The sequence below is a fragment of the Cyprinodon tularosa genome, unplaced genomic scaffold, assembly GCF_016077235.1.
Source record: "Cyprinodon tularosa strain WSP-4 unplaced genomic scaffold, ASM1607723v1 ctg109, whole genome shotgun sequence".
NCBI lineage: Eukaryota > Metazoa > Chordata > Actinopteri > Cyprinodontiformes > Cyprinodontidae > Cyprinodon > Cyprinodon tularosa.
The window spans coordinates 372425-388983 of record NW_024037882.1 but is presented as its reverse complement, the minus strand read 5'-3'; the positions used below and the strand labels follow the sequence as shown (position 1 = coordinate 388983).

General features: G+C 35.7%; 1 protein-coding gene across 2 annotated transcripts in view; it reads right to left on the bottom strand.

Moving 5' to 3' along the window:
• kremen1 (kringle containing transmembrane protein 1) overlaps nt 1-16559 on the bottom strand; it is an 86069-nt gene that overhangs the window by 25655 nt on the left and 43855 nt on the right. For both annotated transcript variants that reach the window (XM_038293348.1, XM_038293356.1), the window contains exon 3: nt 8749-8840. In XM_038293348.1, the coding sequence (XP_038149276.1) occupies nt 8749-8840 (92 nt within the window). The remainder of the gene's footprint in view (nt 1-8748; nt 8841-16559) is intronic.

Here is a 16559-nt window from a genome sequence, read left to right as displayed (position 1 = left end):
CAAAAGGCCATGTGGCGGCCTCATAAATCCGTCTTAATTAAGCAACATCTCATCGCTGCATGCTTCTCTGAAGGTTCAGCAATAAAAAAAAGCTCCGCCCCAACACATTACTTTGTTCAAATGTGTTCAAGGTGTGGCTGCCAAGCCAGATGGATGTGATGTCGCCGGCGTTGAGTCTATTGTTGCAAGATGACAGATGGTTAATCGTCCCTTTTTCTTTTTTGGTGTCCATAAAGACAAAAGCAGAACCCTCTTACAGCGTGGTGTCCTGGTCGTTAAATGCTCATATGCAGGCGCTCTGGCAATTCAAAAACAAAGATGTATCTTAAAATAACACTAAACAGGTGGGAGCTGTGGCATTTTGATAATAAGGCTCATTACCTTCCACGGCAGGTAATGTCAGTCACGCAGACAATACAAAAACAAGCAATATGGCGTCACACTAAACATATGTAATTAAAGTTGTGTTAAAATTGGCAATTGGAGAGTTTACATAGGCTTCATTATTATAAGACTCACTATTTATGATTCTCTTTTTACAATGGAGTGTCATCCAGCCCGTCTTCCTATGTCTTTATACTTATAAAAACAGCTCTTTGTTTGACACATTTTAAAAGTTCACAGCTGCCGCACGTCTCTGCAGTTAAGAAAAAGCTCATCGGCATAACAAGTTTTTCCTGGTTATTTGCCGCTGACAGATTAACTCCCAATGTGCAGATCAAAGGTACTTTGTCTTGGCAAACGTTCGAGAACTTCAACCTGGCAGTTTCACTCTGTCAGTCAAATTCAGTTAGGGCACATTGTTAATGCATGTCAGCTAAGAGGAGCCACACCAAAACAGAATGCCTTTACAGCGTGGAACGCTTTGGGGAAAAGACATCATCAGACTGTCACAAAAACAAGCATTTCAGAACATCACAGCACAAAGTAGAGGCATGCAGCAGAGCTGTGCTTGATATTATCCTCAAAGGGTTGCTTTAGCAGCTATTTGTGTGACTGGGAAACAAACTTTTTTTTCTCTCTCTCTCTGTCTTTATTTAATTTACTGTAAAATATGAAGATAATGCACCTTTGGCAGACATAGAGGAGAATCAGAAGAGCAAAGATGACATTTTACATATCAATCTCATTAAAAATAAAGAAAAAAACAACAAAGAAAGTCCAGGTAAATAAAAATGCCTATACTGTAAGTTGAATTGTTTAGATCTCCAATTTGCTGGGTATAGAAAAGCCAATTTGTAAAGCAGACAGCAGAGAGTATCTGCATGCATTTTGGAAATTTGAACACTGGATTTATAGTGACCAACAAGGAGATTCTTCCTAGATAACATGGATGGAGTCCACAAACCAGTCCAATCACCTCCAGTTTTAAGCTGTTTGACCCAAACTATTACCTTTATTAATTCCACTCATTCATGACGTGGAATGAATTAAATATATGCCAATCAAACACATTTATTAAGTCCAGCACTTTTGTTCTTGTTTTTTTGATACTGTTTTCGTGTTCCTTGCTTCATACATAAACACTGCATACCGGTTGAAATGAATAAAAAACAGATGCCTCCCCCCCTTTCACTTGATTTGAAAGATTATTGTGATATAACTATGCAAACCTTGTTGAGAGTAAGAAAATATTTGATCTATTATATAAAAATGATTAATGAATATCCCAAAAATACTTTTTGTTTTGTAGCAAAGCAAATCACTGTTGTACTTCTTTCTTTTTCTAAGATAAACATGCCACCAACCTTTAGTAGATTGTAATTTTTTCAGTGCAAATTAATTATCTTAACAGTTAGACACCTAATTTACCGGGAGTCTAACTGATATGAATAATTATGAGAAACACACTTTTATCAGGGAAGATATTATATGAGCAGTTCTGCTTTTAAGTCTAGTTTTTGAATGAAACATCTTTGTGAATCGACTGTCTGTGTTCTTCTATGGATGCACGTAACACTTCCCTCAAGTTCCTCTCAATGTCACCACTGTGGAATGACCCTCAGTGACAGAGAAACCAGCTGGATAGAAAATGATCTGTTGGCAGGCAGTACAGGTGCCTCTGCAAGCGGTGATGATCCATGAACCAAACAACATCAAACATCAGCGAAATTGTAGACAGAACCACGGCAGAGACAAAACAAAACCCAGACAAGATGAAAACAAAAACCATTGTTGCCTTTTACTCTGGCATCCAGCAGGACTTTTTTTTTTCTTTTTTTTTTCCTGGCATAGGCGTTTTTAGCCTATTTATGGGGGTGCTGAAGCAACCCTAATTTGAATCAAAACACCCTTAAAATATGAGTTTTTTTAATACTGTATGCACTTTTTACAACAAAAAAAACAAAATGTGTGACATTGTAAAAACTATACAGTATTTGGTTATTTAACTCTTTCAATAATGTTCTGGTTCATCAGAAATAATAATAAACGAACAAAAAACAAGTAAACAAGCCTGATGGAGCTCCTTAACTTTAATGTTGATGAATGCTTTGAGGAAATCCCTGCATTCAGGTGTTTTCTGAAATGTTGAGTGAGATTTCTGCACCTATTGATGGTGTGTTGGTGAAATGTTCATCAGCGAGGTGCTCTAATGTGTCTGAGACTGGTTTGTTTAATTATCTTTAAAACCAAAACTCAGTATCAATATTTAGATTTACTGAATCATTAGTAAATCGTTGAATTTACCATCCATTTTATCATTGCCAGTCTAAAGAGGGAGAGATGCACAAGGGGGAGCAGAGGAGCAAGGTGTGTTCAAAGTGAAAGCTCAGGAAAAACCAGGTAAGAAAACAGACAGAATAGCAGCAGGCCAAACAGCAGATGGTAAACTGGCAAAAAATGAATTTCTTTCAGTAGATTATTTTACATATATCATGGTGGTAATTTTGGCACACAAAAAGAGAAAACTCATTTGATGAAAACTGATTCGAAGGTTTCCATGAAGTGAGTTGATTTAAAGGCTTTAATTGGTTGGAATATTCTTCTAAAAACAATGTTGCTTTTTGCTTTGCTTGTCTGGTTTTTGGCTCAGGTCTCAGATTTGATGCATTAGTGAATGATGGAGTCAGTCATTAGCCAAACACACAGAACAATGTTTATAAATATGTGCAGAAAATAGAGAAATTAATTGTGTCTAGCCAGACAGCTCTCTGGGTGCTCAGCACCCCTAAACCTTTGGTCCTAGAATCACCTCTGCTGTTTCCTGCTTCACTTGTCTGTCGCAGACAGAGAAAACTGACACAAAGATCATCAGAGTTCTCTCACTTGGCAACCAAAGCTGTTATATTAAACAGACTGAGGACAAGCAGTGCTAGAAGGTGAGGCACCACGTGGCGATTGTGGTTTCACAAAAGAAGAGACAAAGCAGTGGTGTCAAAAGCTCCCTACAGGGAGAAACCATCCTTGCTAAACGAGACACTGGATGCACCGCTAACAGCAAACCTCAGCTCATGTTCTTACTTTAGGGCCCAAGTAAAAAGTGGTACGAGATATCAACTAAAATGTTTTATGGCAAAACATTCAATGACTAGAAAGTGCAGAAATTTCATGAAACCTATAGAACTTGACTTTACTGGTCTGCAGACACGTTAGCAAAGTTTAGAATTGTCTAAACCAAAACTGAACATCTGTCTCTTAAATTAGAGAACACTACGATTTAAAAATATGTCTATTAATCTGAATACAGATCATGCGATCATCAGAAAATGAAAGCACCTCTATAAAAGCAGAACTCTGTAAGTTTGTAAAGGAAGCATTAACACAACTGCATAAAAACCACTGCAACTGCTATTGGTGATTGCCATTCTGAAGAGCAGAAGCCGATGCATCGACAATGATGCACTGAACCATGTTTGGAGAAAAGCAAACACAGCATGTCATCACAAACACCTCTTATAAACTCTCCAGCACGGTGGTGAATGATTTGCAGTCACAGCATATTGGCACCTTGCAAATATTGAGTTGACCATGATTTCATCTGTTTTATAAGTTAGTCTGAAACAGACCGAGACCAACTGTGCAAAAATAAAAACCCGTTCATAACTGGACCATTGACAGGAGAATGATCCTGATTATACCAGCAGATCAAAGCTAAATGTTAGACAGACAAAATAATCAAGATGTTGTAATGGCTCATTTAAAATGTGGAGCGAGACGTGTTGAAAAGGCTAAAATTCAAAACTACAAATGTCCACAAAGGTTACAAAGATTTTTTCTTGGTATTCCTTGAAAAGATGGTTATTATGCTATGAATCATTAAATGCACTTAGTTTTTAGGCTCAAAGTGGGCTTAAAAACTAAATGAACTTAGGCTCAAAGTGGGCTTAATTCAACATAAAAAGTAAATGTTTTCACTCATTTAGACGTGATCCAATATTTCTATAACAGAGTCCCTTCCATGCCCAAACATTTGTGCCTGTCGGTGCAACTGATTGCATCACTTCTTTTCCATTTTTTGCTGAACTGCACCCTTCATTGTGTCCTAGAGGCACATTGTTGTAAGCCACCGCCAGTTTAGTTTGGTATTTACAAGACACTTAATTATAGCTCATTTTATCTTTTAATTATCTGGTGTAATACGGCAAAGCAAAACTGTCTATTTGATTTAGAAATATTACTTACATATTAATTAAAAGACTTGTGTTTTTTTCTCTCTGGCATTCTTATTTTGATTCATACAATAGAAACAATTTATATAAGAGAAGTTTGACTAATTTGCGACCAGAAAAAGAAATTATTTGTTAAATCTAAACCATTTTATATCTAAATCTGCCTATTGTATGAATTATAATATTATTCTGTTATGTTCTTTATGATGGACATATAAAAGAAAGAATGTTAGCAAATGTATAACCTGGGTAAATGACAAATCTACGTTTCACTTTGACACAATGAAAATTAAGTTTGAAAAAGTCAGTTAAATTCAACTAGAAACCCAGAGGCTCCTGTACATATAATGACTCAAAATAGATCTTGGACAGGTTCATCCTGCAGAAACAGAAAAGGCCATTTAGCCAACAGGCAGTGTTAGATGGTCCTAATAGGACTAAAGCCATTAAACAGCAGACATGTGCGCTGCTCAGAAAGCTGGAGGGGACTGAGAGACATTTTTCAGGCCTACTGGTACCAATCACAACAGTTTAACCTTAGTGTTGTCAGTCAGCCTATTAACACTGTTTTAAGTCTACCGCAAGTTCAAACATGTTCTATATTACCTCACCTCTGTCATTATGTGTAAGTGACTAAACAGGCCAAGGGTCCAGTTTTATTTAACTAGCAAGATTCGATCATGACATTTTATTTATAGTATTACTTTTAGAAATTGTATAGTTTTTAATTCATCCTATAATATTGGAACTGAGATCTTTACATAAACTAAACCAATCCAAAACTAGATAAGAATTATGACATTTATGGTAAACTAATAATCTCTATAATGTTTTTCTTGTCATATCTATTCTACTTTTCGCACTTTTTCTTGTTAATATGGTGGCGATTTATTTGTCCTTCTGTGGTCAGTGTTCTTCTGTCTTATATATAGTATTGAGTATGATAAAAGATTGTCATCTCTAATGTCTTATAAGTACATATAGTCCGGACTTTCCGTAAATTTCTTTAAGTTTTATGCAGGCACCCTGGTGTTACAGTGACTCTCATCTGTACCACATTTTGTGTTTGTTGTTGTGATTGGTGGAGGGGTAATTCAATTAATATTTTTACATGATCTTGCATCAAACTGAGACGATTGCAGGTTATCAATTTCTCAGTTCCAGGAACTCATTCCTTCAGAGCAAAGTTTTCAACCCTGGCCCTTAAGAAATGCTGCCCTGCCCATTTTAAAAGGTTTGACACATCTAATTAATTTAATGGCAAATAAGAAAAAGCCTGATAATCAGCAATTAAAGGTAATCTAAAAATGTAAAGCATGTAGAACAGCACATCCTGAGGAAGACACAGTTTTAGGGGGATGCAGGAGACCTTGTGTGCAGGGGGGGGATTTACTATTAGGCAATACTAGGCAGTTGCCTTGCGCCCCAAGTTTCTGGGGGCCCCATACAACTCTGTGTACATGCATAGTTAATACAACTATTCCCAAACAACTATTAATTATGTTTTTGATAAAAAAAAAATGTTGTCTAAGTGTGTCTTAGCCTCCTGCTATCCTCTATCTTGTCTGCTGTCATCATTCATGCAGCTATTATTTCATACAAATAAAAAATGGAGAACCGGATAAGGAGACCATGGCTTGTCTACAGTGAAAAGAAAAGATGTGTTATTTACTTTTGCTGTCCCATGAAAAGTCAGCTACTACAAAACATGGAGAGGAAAACAACAAGAAAAGGGACAAGAAGAGAGGGACAAAATGTAGAATAAATAATGTTTGTCTATTCTTTTACAATGTCTGTATCTGTATAGTGGGTTTGTGTAATGGTTTATGTGTTGTCTTCTCAATTCAGAGGGCCCCATGCCTGTCTTTGTCTAGGGCCCAACATTTCCTAAATCCGCCCCTGCTTGTGTGAATATGAGCTGAACTGATTTAAGGGTGATATGATCGTTGCCCTACATTCACTTGCATGCATTCAGAGTTACCAGTAAAATAAATTAGTTATATAAATTCATTGATGTTTAGGAAGCAGATGACATAAAACTGAGAGCTAGTTTTATAAGAGTGTACTTAAAATGCATTCATTCTTTGGCTTTAGCTTATTTAAAGACTATAAAGTGAAAAGTAAACAATAAATCAACTCTGATTATGAATGCAGCTGAGACAAGGCTCCCTTTGAGACAAACATTTAATATTGTTATTGCCAAGGCTCCTATCAGTGGAACAGAAATACAAAGCTTATATTTGGTTGGTAAGCTCTATTTTTTCTCTTCAGTTAACCTCATTGATTATTACCTTTTTATTGTATTATTTGCATATTTTTGTGTGCGCCTTTATCAATCTTTGAATGTGTATAAATCTCGTGGCACATATAGTTTACAGCTGCCATATAAAATGTGCAGCGTGAATGAAACTGACCTGATGTGAAATAAGTTCCTTTACAACAATAATCTCAGGAGGTAATTGCTGCGACAAAACAGCATAAACTTTCAACAGACCTCAACAACAAATAATCCACGCAAAATATTTTTTAATCTAAAGCTTAGGGGGAAAATCACTAAAGGACAGAAAGAAGGAAAATGTAAACTGCTGATTATATACAGTAGGAAAACAATGGAACGTAGTTTGTACCCCCTTGAAATTTTCTATTTTCCTGTCACTCTAACATGTTAAGATCTTCAAGCAAACATTTAGCTCAGAGGAAAATTACCTCTACAATGAATTCTAATTGAGATGACTTCAATTATAAAGCCACAAAAAGCTACCCAAACCCACATAACACTATGAGGAATATTAACAAGCATCTCTTATATCACAATGGAGCGATGTCGGTCAATTATTTAAAATGTTGATTTAATTTAGACGCATCAGCAGTTTTTGAGAATTTACCTTTTTGAGTTTGTTTTTTTCTTAATTTGTTTGTTTTCCTTTGGCACTATCCTATAGATGTGTTTCATTTCCACTCTATTTTTACAAACTGAGACCAGTTAAAACTAATAATGTTGCTTCTCAAACTTTACTGAGTTTATTTAATTCTGAAGTCTTTTTTTTTTTTTTTTTTTTTTACTTCATTACATCAGTCAGTTTCTATGAGAGAAATTTCTTCATTCTGGAAATCAGGCCTTTATGAGGCCTGAATATAACAGCTAAACTAATGGGACAATAGAGTTTATATGAGGGTAGTTGGGTACAGTTTGGTTCTCCCAAAGCATCATTATTTAGAGGCAGCTTTGAGATTTTATGGTATTACAATTTTTATGATTTAAAAAAAATGCCAAAAACAAAAAAATTACATAACCTTTCTAAAAAAAATTATTATTACAGTAAAAAAATCCTTAAAAAAAACATGGAATGGAAAATATGAAGCACTTGCAGAAACCTGTCATGTAAGAATTTTGATCCGTGGTATTAAAAGGACCTTAAGATGATTCATCCAAGTATTTCATTTCAAAGTAACTGATTAAAAAGGTGAAGGGAATGGAACTAGAGGTATTACAGACAGCATGCTCCGTGCGTGTTAGTTCCAAACGGGCTAAGACACACAGAGCCACAAAATCTCCAAGTACAAGGAGTCCATCACATAGATTAATCTGAGATTTTCTGGACAGAGAGAATCTCACACCCACGTATGGGAACAAAATACAAAAAAAGTACATCCAAAAGCTGGCAGGCAACAGGAAGCATGTCAAAACAAGCTGCCAAGCCAAAGGCAAAATCTATCTGTGCAGTTATACACATGTCGAAGTGGATTCTAGGTCACTCATGTCATTGCAATCCTGTGTTTTTTTTTTTAAAAGGCAACTGGACTTCTTCACACTTGAAGACGTTCTTTCCAGCTTTCATAGTTTCTACAAACAGTTAAAGTCCAGTTCCCTCCTGTTTAACTATTTAGGATACATACAAACAAAAGCAGAAACTGACAGTTTGAATTAGATTAAAAGCAAGCCCAGGCATGGCAACAGGAGGGGTGATAGGAGGCAATTAGAGACATTTTTTTAATGATAATTGCTGTGTGCAGGCCACAGAGTCATTCATGGCAGGTTGGGAAGATGAGCTCAGTATTAAAAACTGCTGGTTTGCATACCCACAGTATGTCCTCAAGGGGAAATAAGCGAGATGAGAAAGGAGTGTAAGCCTCTTACTCTGGCATGTAGGTATGTCACAATACTTCCAGTACGTCACATCTTCATGATCGGCAATGTAGCACCATGGCTGGACGTCTCCATCAGGATTCCTGCAGCCAAAAAAAGAATAAACTGTTAAACAAAAGAAAAGCCATCTTTAGACTTCTTCCTCATTTTAAAAAATACATTCATGGACATGAAAATAAAACAGGTAATAAGCTGAAGTAATTCAGTTTGAAAGACTGAGGATTTATGTTGCAGATTACCTGCTAATAAAAACGATCATTACTCGTGGGTATAAAATTGTGAATTTAATGTCTTAGAGTAACTCTGCAACTTTAAACCTCAGCAGATGCTTGATGTGGTGCAAAATGTGCAAAATTCGAAACTGAACCATATGTATAAATGACTCACATACATTATTACCATAATTACAGCAAATCATATTTAATTATAAATATGATAAATTATATAAACTTATGTGACCGAACAATGCTCAGTAGAGGGTTGACGCATACGAGAAACAAAAGGATACAATGTTTCTAAAATTGTTTGCAACTGAAACTTTGGTCTAGATAGAGATCAACTGTAAACATCAATTTCAAGTTTTGCACCAAAGTTTCATTTGGATTAAAGTAAGAACTTCGGTCCATTAGAACCTATACATCTGATTTGAGTTGAAGAGTTTCTCACTTTGGGTTCAGGGTTGTCCTGCTTTATAAAGACCTACCACCACAATCTGGCATACTTAATTCAATTCAATTCAGTTTATTTATATAACACCAATTCACAATACATGTCATCTCAAGGCACTTTACAGTTCATTCAAAGTGTTCTATCTAAGGAAAACCAGTTGATTGCATTGACTCATTGACTCTAATGCAATCCCTCACACTAAGCATGCTTGTAGCGACAGAGGAGAGGAAAAACTCCCTTTTAACAGGAAGAAACCTCCAGCAGAACCAGGCTCAGTGTGAGCGGCCATCTGCCGAGGCTGTCTGGGGTTTAAGGAAGCCTCTATCCAGTTTTCATCCTGGATTGTCTCAGGTTTAGCTTCATTCACCAAGCAATCAACTCTGTCTGGTTTTTATCTAATACTGAAGCATCTTGCTACCACCGATAGTGGCTGATTTTCTGTGTGCCCAAAGAAACTTCCCCCACTTGTCTGTTTTGCCACCTACAGATGGACCAAATTTTGATTTCAGAAGTAGGGGCAACGCAAGCATTCTTTAATATAACTCTTATATACAAATTAAACGTGTTTTTTAGTAGGTCTAGTTTGTTTCCTCTGTTTCTCTTGCATCTCTGCGCACAATACCTGACAAAATATATGGATGCATGACATTATCAAAGGGACAATTTGGAGTGCAACAATCCATGTAGATTAAATACACATAATTTTACAATTATTGTGAGAATGGATATATAAAATCACATTCATAGATTGATTTTTTTCCTTTTTTGATGATAATACAATTAATTCTGAGATGAGATAACTTAAAAATGAAAATAATAAATAATATTTATTAATAAAACAAATACACTTCACAAGGTTATTGAGAGCTTTATAATTCGTCGTAAGACCTTGAAGTGAATATGCTGCTTTATGGAGACAGTGAAGGTGTTTTAGGAGGGCTGTTACACAGTTCTTTCAATCTCAGCCTTTTAACTTTAAAAGAAGTCTCATATGTTTCAGTTTTTCCGACATCCTGGCTGACAGCACGCACATGACACCAATTCAAAAATCCGTGTAAATTAACACATCTGATATTAAAACGCTCCGAGATTACATGACCAAAGTGAAGAACAAATGCCTAAATTAAAGAAGCAGATTTCTCTAAGAGTGTAAGGACTTGACTTAGAACCTCAGCAGCGCTGTGACCGTCCAATCACAGACCCGATTCAGTGGCTCATAAAGTGAGCTTCTCAGGATTGACAGCGGTGACAGCACAAGAAAAGATGGCGGTCCAAACAGGAGCTTGTGGGCGGTCTAAACTCAGACTGAGCTCCTGTTTTCCGCTTGGTCCTAGTGCTCGACGAGTGTTGGTGTAATGTAGCGTAACATTGTATTTTTATCAGTGTATTTTTAACAGTAAAAAAGTGCAAGGGACCTAAACTGACTTTTGAAAAAGTGCAGGGGTCATGCCCCAAAATTACTTCCGTGCATCTACATGACTTTATTCAAACATTAAACAAAACTTCTTGCTTTCGTTCCACAGTGGCTTTCTGTTTGCATAGAGAAAAGACTTGATGGAGACAGTGCTCCTTCAGGGCTACAAAAAGTATTATCATTGATTTTCTAAATATTACTCTCCTTGCACAGTTTCTTTATATTGAAAGACATTGCTTAGTAGATTACACTTGTTGTATGCTCTTTTCATTTTTAGATTAAAACTACTGGTGTTTTGTCTGCTGTGTTCTTTGGTCTCATAATGCTGTACATACACAAAAGTTTCCTAACAAACCTATGAACAGCTGTATTTTTACGCAGGTGAAATTGCTTGCTGCAGGATTGCATTTACTAGGCATGCATCAGCATCAAAAAGGGAACAGGGTTTTATCAGTTTTCTTGTAGGTCTGAGAAATGATTTGGGTCAAAAAGGAAAAAAGAAAGATAAACAAAGAAGAAGAACATACAATTACGGGGTATGCATTGCCCAAAAACAATAAAATAAGGAAATCCTTATAAAGTCAAACCTCTGCTCAGAGCTCAATACCCAATAGTGCTTTCAAGGCAAATTAGTTTACAAAACTGAATCACCATGGGTAACAACATTGGTACTTCTCTGCTTAGCCTCCATCTTAAAACCTCTATGTTTAACCATACAGTCAATTGTAGACCAACCCGTCTTCCGGATGTCAGGGAAAGGCTCTTTGTTCTGGCCTAGACAGACAGACCAAAAAAAGGAGCAAGGGCTGATGGAGCCAAGCTTTTGTCTGAGTCCGTAGCCTCTTTTGAAGCTCATCAAGGCACTTTTAACCCATCATAATAACCCAGCAAGGCCCCTGGTGCTTTTCCTTTTCAGTTAAACTTATAAAAGCCATAAGGAGCAGCATGACATGGGAGGCTCAACATCTCCAGGGTAATCATCCAGCTCTGTAAACCAAGACCCTTGTGGCAATTTCACAATTGCTGAGAAATAAAGTAAACGGGCCAGCATACTGTGAACTGAATGCTCATCTTAATGCCGTTTCAGCTTTTTAATCTCTTTTTAGGATTAATAGCAGGCTGTAAAGGCACACTGCTTGTGAAAAACAGTCATCTAAAGTGACTTTTTTTGCCCTCACTGTGAACAGCAAGAACCTTTTCTCTCATGACACAGCTCATTGTAGCATTTTGAAAAAGGCCTGCAGCGGTGCCCTATCCTGTTTCCCTTTTTGTGTGCAAAGTTGTGAAGGGTGTTTCCATTTCTTTTCTTTAACGATAAAAAACAGTGTTCGGAGTGTTCTCTCCTTTTCATGCTCGACGTGAACAACTAAGATTAATGCTGTTTTGCAATAGATTTTGCTTTAAAACTCTAAGTATCGCTGTTCCCTTGACGCCTCATCACTGTAGCTCTTTTCCCAACATCTTCTGTAAAGTTCCCAAGTTTTATTTTCATCCTATCATGAGCTGTGATTTTTCTGTTTATTACGCCACCCATATGGGAAGAACAGACATGTTTGTTTGGCTCAAGGCTATTCTATAAATAGCAAAAACCGGGCCAAACAATAACAAAATGTCACTGTAATATCACTTGCCTCCTTTTTTTTAACACCTGTGAACACGGTATAATCATTTCTGAAAAATGAATCCAAGGAATGTGTAAAAGCCAATCACGTAATTTAATGTGGTTTCGTAATTAACGAGAAGAGAGCACACATAAATTAACCTTTGAAATAAAAAAAAAGCCCTCTGCAGACCACCCATTTCATGTGTGATTCACCAGAATCTTTAATAAGGTTAATTAGGCGGGTTCCTCAACCCTATCCATCATATAACCAATCAGCAGCTGTAAGAACCATAGCCAGGTTTGTGGTATCGAGGTAAATTACAGTTTATTAATCACTAAATTAAAGTCTTTAATAGCTCATAGTCCTTGTGAAGGCAAGGAGGAAGATCTAATGCATGCTGCCAGTTAGCTGGCTGAGATAGTCTACACATTGTTCCCTCGGTTATAAAAAGGATTTTAAGTTGTCTCCTAAACTAAATGGAATAAGACATTCTTTTGCATTTTTTGTGTTAATTAACCCTAATAAAATGAATTTTTATTATTATTGTTTTCATTCACTGGGATAGAAATCCTTTCAAAGTCATCATTTTGTTTTCCATCAAAGAAATATATATATATATATATATATATATATATATATATATATATATATATATATATATATATATATATATATATATATATATATATATATATATATATATATATATATATATATATATATATATAGTTTTTTTTAATGCACATCATCTTATTTTCATATGTAGGGCAAGAAAAGGCCATGGATTTTTAAATCAATTATTAAAAGTGACATTTCAGGTTTTTAATATGTAAAAAGAAATCATGAACAAGTAAAAAAAAAAAAAAAAATAATAATAATAATATATATATATATATATATATATATATATATATATATATATATATATATAAATAAATATATATATATATATATATATATATATATATATATATATATATATATATATATATATATATATATATATATATCCATAAAGAAAAAACAAAACCAAATCTAATAGTTTGTTGTTATAATTTTGTGCTATAATTGGAGCAGAAATTAAAGGGAGCTGAGGACTCTTGGTACAGAAAATCAGCGTTCTTCCAAACTTTATGACCATCTGATAGGAGAATAAATGTTTCTATGGTAGTTTTAATATCAATAAGCGCTTTGGAATACAGTGAAATGATGCAATTCATGCAGTAAAATATCCCAAATTTGTAAAAAAAAAAAAAAACCTCTTTAAACATAAAGTACAAAGTGAATCACCTCTATACTTATAGACTAATTACTGATTCATTTAATAGTCACCACTCTAACAAACTCCACCCTCTTGTTTTTCAAAACAGAGTTTTGGTTTCGGTGACAGATGAATTACCAAGCTTGCTATGGCTGTTTACCTTAATATAGAAAAATATTGGTCGGGTTTTCCCTAAAATGTATGCACAACCAATTTGGATGTGGGAAAACTGTCAGTTGATAAATCTCATTTTCCCAGGGTAGCTTTTTTAGAGCAATTTCTCTTTAGTGTATACTGGTCAAATTAGAAAACAGGGAAACTTATATTTGCAAGCATTTAGATCTGGCTAACTGCTCTGTGCATCTGCCCTCAAGGGTGTTCTTGATGGGTTTTTGTTTGTATGAGGTCAAACAAAAGGTAAACTGCAGACAATGTTGGATTAGCAGATAAAAGTAGACTTTGATGGATGGAAATTTGTCAATTTTCGCCTGCAGCATAGAGAAAGATGTTATCCCACAAGCTATTGATAAATGTCACTTCCCCTTTTGTGTGCATCTCTGTGTGAGGGATGTGGGTTTTTAGGGACCATGGGGGTAGGTTACCACTCCCTTTCCTGTATACCAGGCCACGTTGGCTCTGATCAGCAAAGCTTGTTGAAACACTCCCATACCCGGAGGAAGAGCACTGAATATGTTTAGACTCTTAATTGGCACAATTACGTTGATTGAGTCATTTTGCTCAGAGTGAGCCACACATTTCGATACACAGCCATTTATAGTCAGAGTGCCTCACTGGCTCTCTTAGCTGTGCACTTGAAAGCAGGAGCGGTGTCCGTCAGAGCACAACAGAAAAAAACAGCTGTTCTTAGCTGGCCGCTGCTCACATGTTTTTCCGTCACCCAGAAATTTATGATCAGTTTTAAAAAACGCCCGGCGCCGCAAAGTAAGTTATAAAAATCCAGAAAAATCTTTACTATCATACTATTTGCAGAAAAATGGTCATAACATGCAATAATAGTGTTCAGAAAACAAACATTTAGTCAGATTCCAGGTTGTCTTTTGTTTAGTTTAACTAGCAGACATGGAAAAAGCAGATGAAAGCGCAACCTCTCTCATTTTTTCAGTGGGAGGAGAAATGCTGATTGCAAAGTGGTGATGAGAGGCCTGTCTGGGTTGAGATTTGAGGTCAAACGCAGATCAGAGTTGGGTAATTTACTGCATAAGAGAAGACTCTTTAATTGACTTGGATTAATTAGCATGCAAGCTGCTCTCTGATGCTGTGGATCTGGAAGAAATGTATAGACTGGTTAGACTTCTAGGCTTTCAAGAGGCCAAAGATGAACCTTGACAGCATGCTGTAATGAAAAGCCTTTTAAAATGTTATAAGACAGGATATGATAGACTTTATTGATTTCACAGTGGAGAAATTATTAATTATCAACAGCAGCAACACACAATGGGGGTGCTAATTGTACAATAGTGAACTTTACAGAAGAAACTGTAATTACATAAATAAATCAAATTAAAAAAACGAGCAAATATTTGTTTTTCATTGCAAGTGCATTAATTATGAAGTATCTACAGTATTATTGGAGGCGACTGAGCTAAAGTGATAACGATTGCAGGTATTTGCATCTACATAGGTTATTGCGCAAGGTGTTATACAACTCTGAGCTACAGTCCTTAGTAAATCGTAAATCAGACTGGCTAACAACAAGGAGGGTGATTGTTTTGTGATGTTAGTAGACAGCAGAAAAAGGGAAAAGTTCCACTGGCCATCAAAGCAACATTAATCCATAGGGGTCTGGAAATATGCAGCTCCTTTACGCCACATTCATAGAAAATCATACTGGTCCAGTGCTTCTGTGTTTAGCTTTGTCCCCTTCTGCATCCATCCTCTGAAAAAACATTTTTCTTTCTCTTGATGAACCTCCCTTGGTTAAAATAGAAAGTTCTCCTCATGTACATTATCACCACCTGTTTGCTCAGAAGAAGCGACTGCTACAAAGTCAGGGATTTAATACAATCAGCTTAGTGTCCATAAAGAAAATGGCAATTAGCTTCATTTTATTACTGCATATTGTGCCTAAATTGTAACTTATCATTGTGTTTTACAAAATAATAAAAACAGAAACAATTCAAACTGTCATTTTATTGTTATTAAATGTAATATGAACTCCACTTAATATTTACAACAGTCAAACTGAAAAGTGTGAACAAACATTTTGGGATATCGACACCATATAAAGCTGTTAAGCAGCCTATTCAAACATCTTTTAAAAGCTATTTTAAACTAAAACCATGACCACAAGAAAAATTTATATTTGATCTCTATACCCTGCATTTATGATGGCCTTAAAGCATGTTATATTGAAGCCTCTCTCATTTGTGGACTGATAGTTTCTCCAACTGTTTCATTGCTGTTTGCTGGAACTGCATCAATTTCACAAGAGTCAATTTCACAAAAGCCGACCGCAGCTCCTTCCACAATTGTCCACAGGGATTTTGGACTGATTGCAGGCCAGTTATCCATCTTTCACTTTCCTTTCTAACATCCAGCTGAAGATGCAATATTTTTGCTTGAAGTCTATGTTCTTTAGAGAAAAGAAATAAAAGATTTAGCTTAAAACCTTGGTCGGCTTCTACTTAATTTCATTTTTTTTTTCAAATAAATGATGTAAAAAAGACAGCGTAGCAACAACACTTCTTTAACTAACTAAATCAAAGTTGGAGTACATTTAAATCAAATTAATTTGCTTGAATTAAAAAAAGACAAAAAGTTTATCTCACAATGAATCTAACCTCCTCAAATTTCAACCAATTGTACAAAATGAGCTGGTAAGATGGATTAGAAT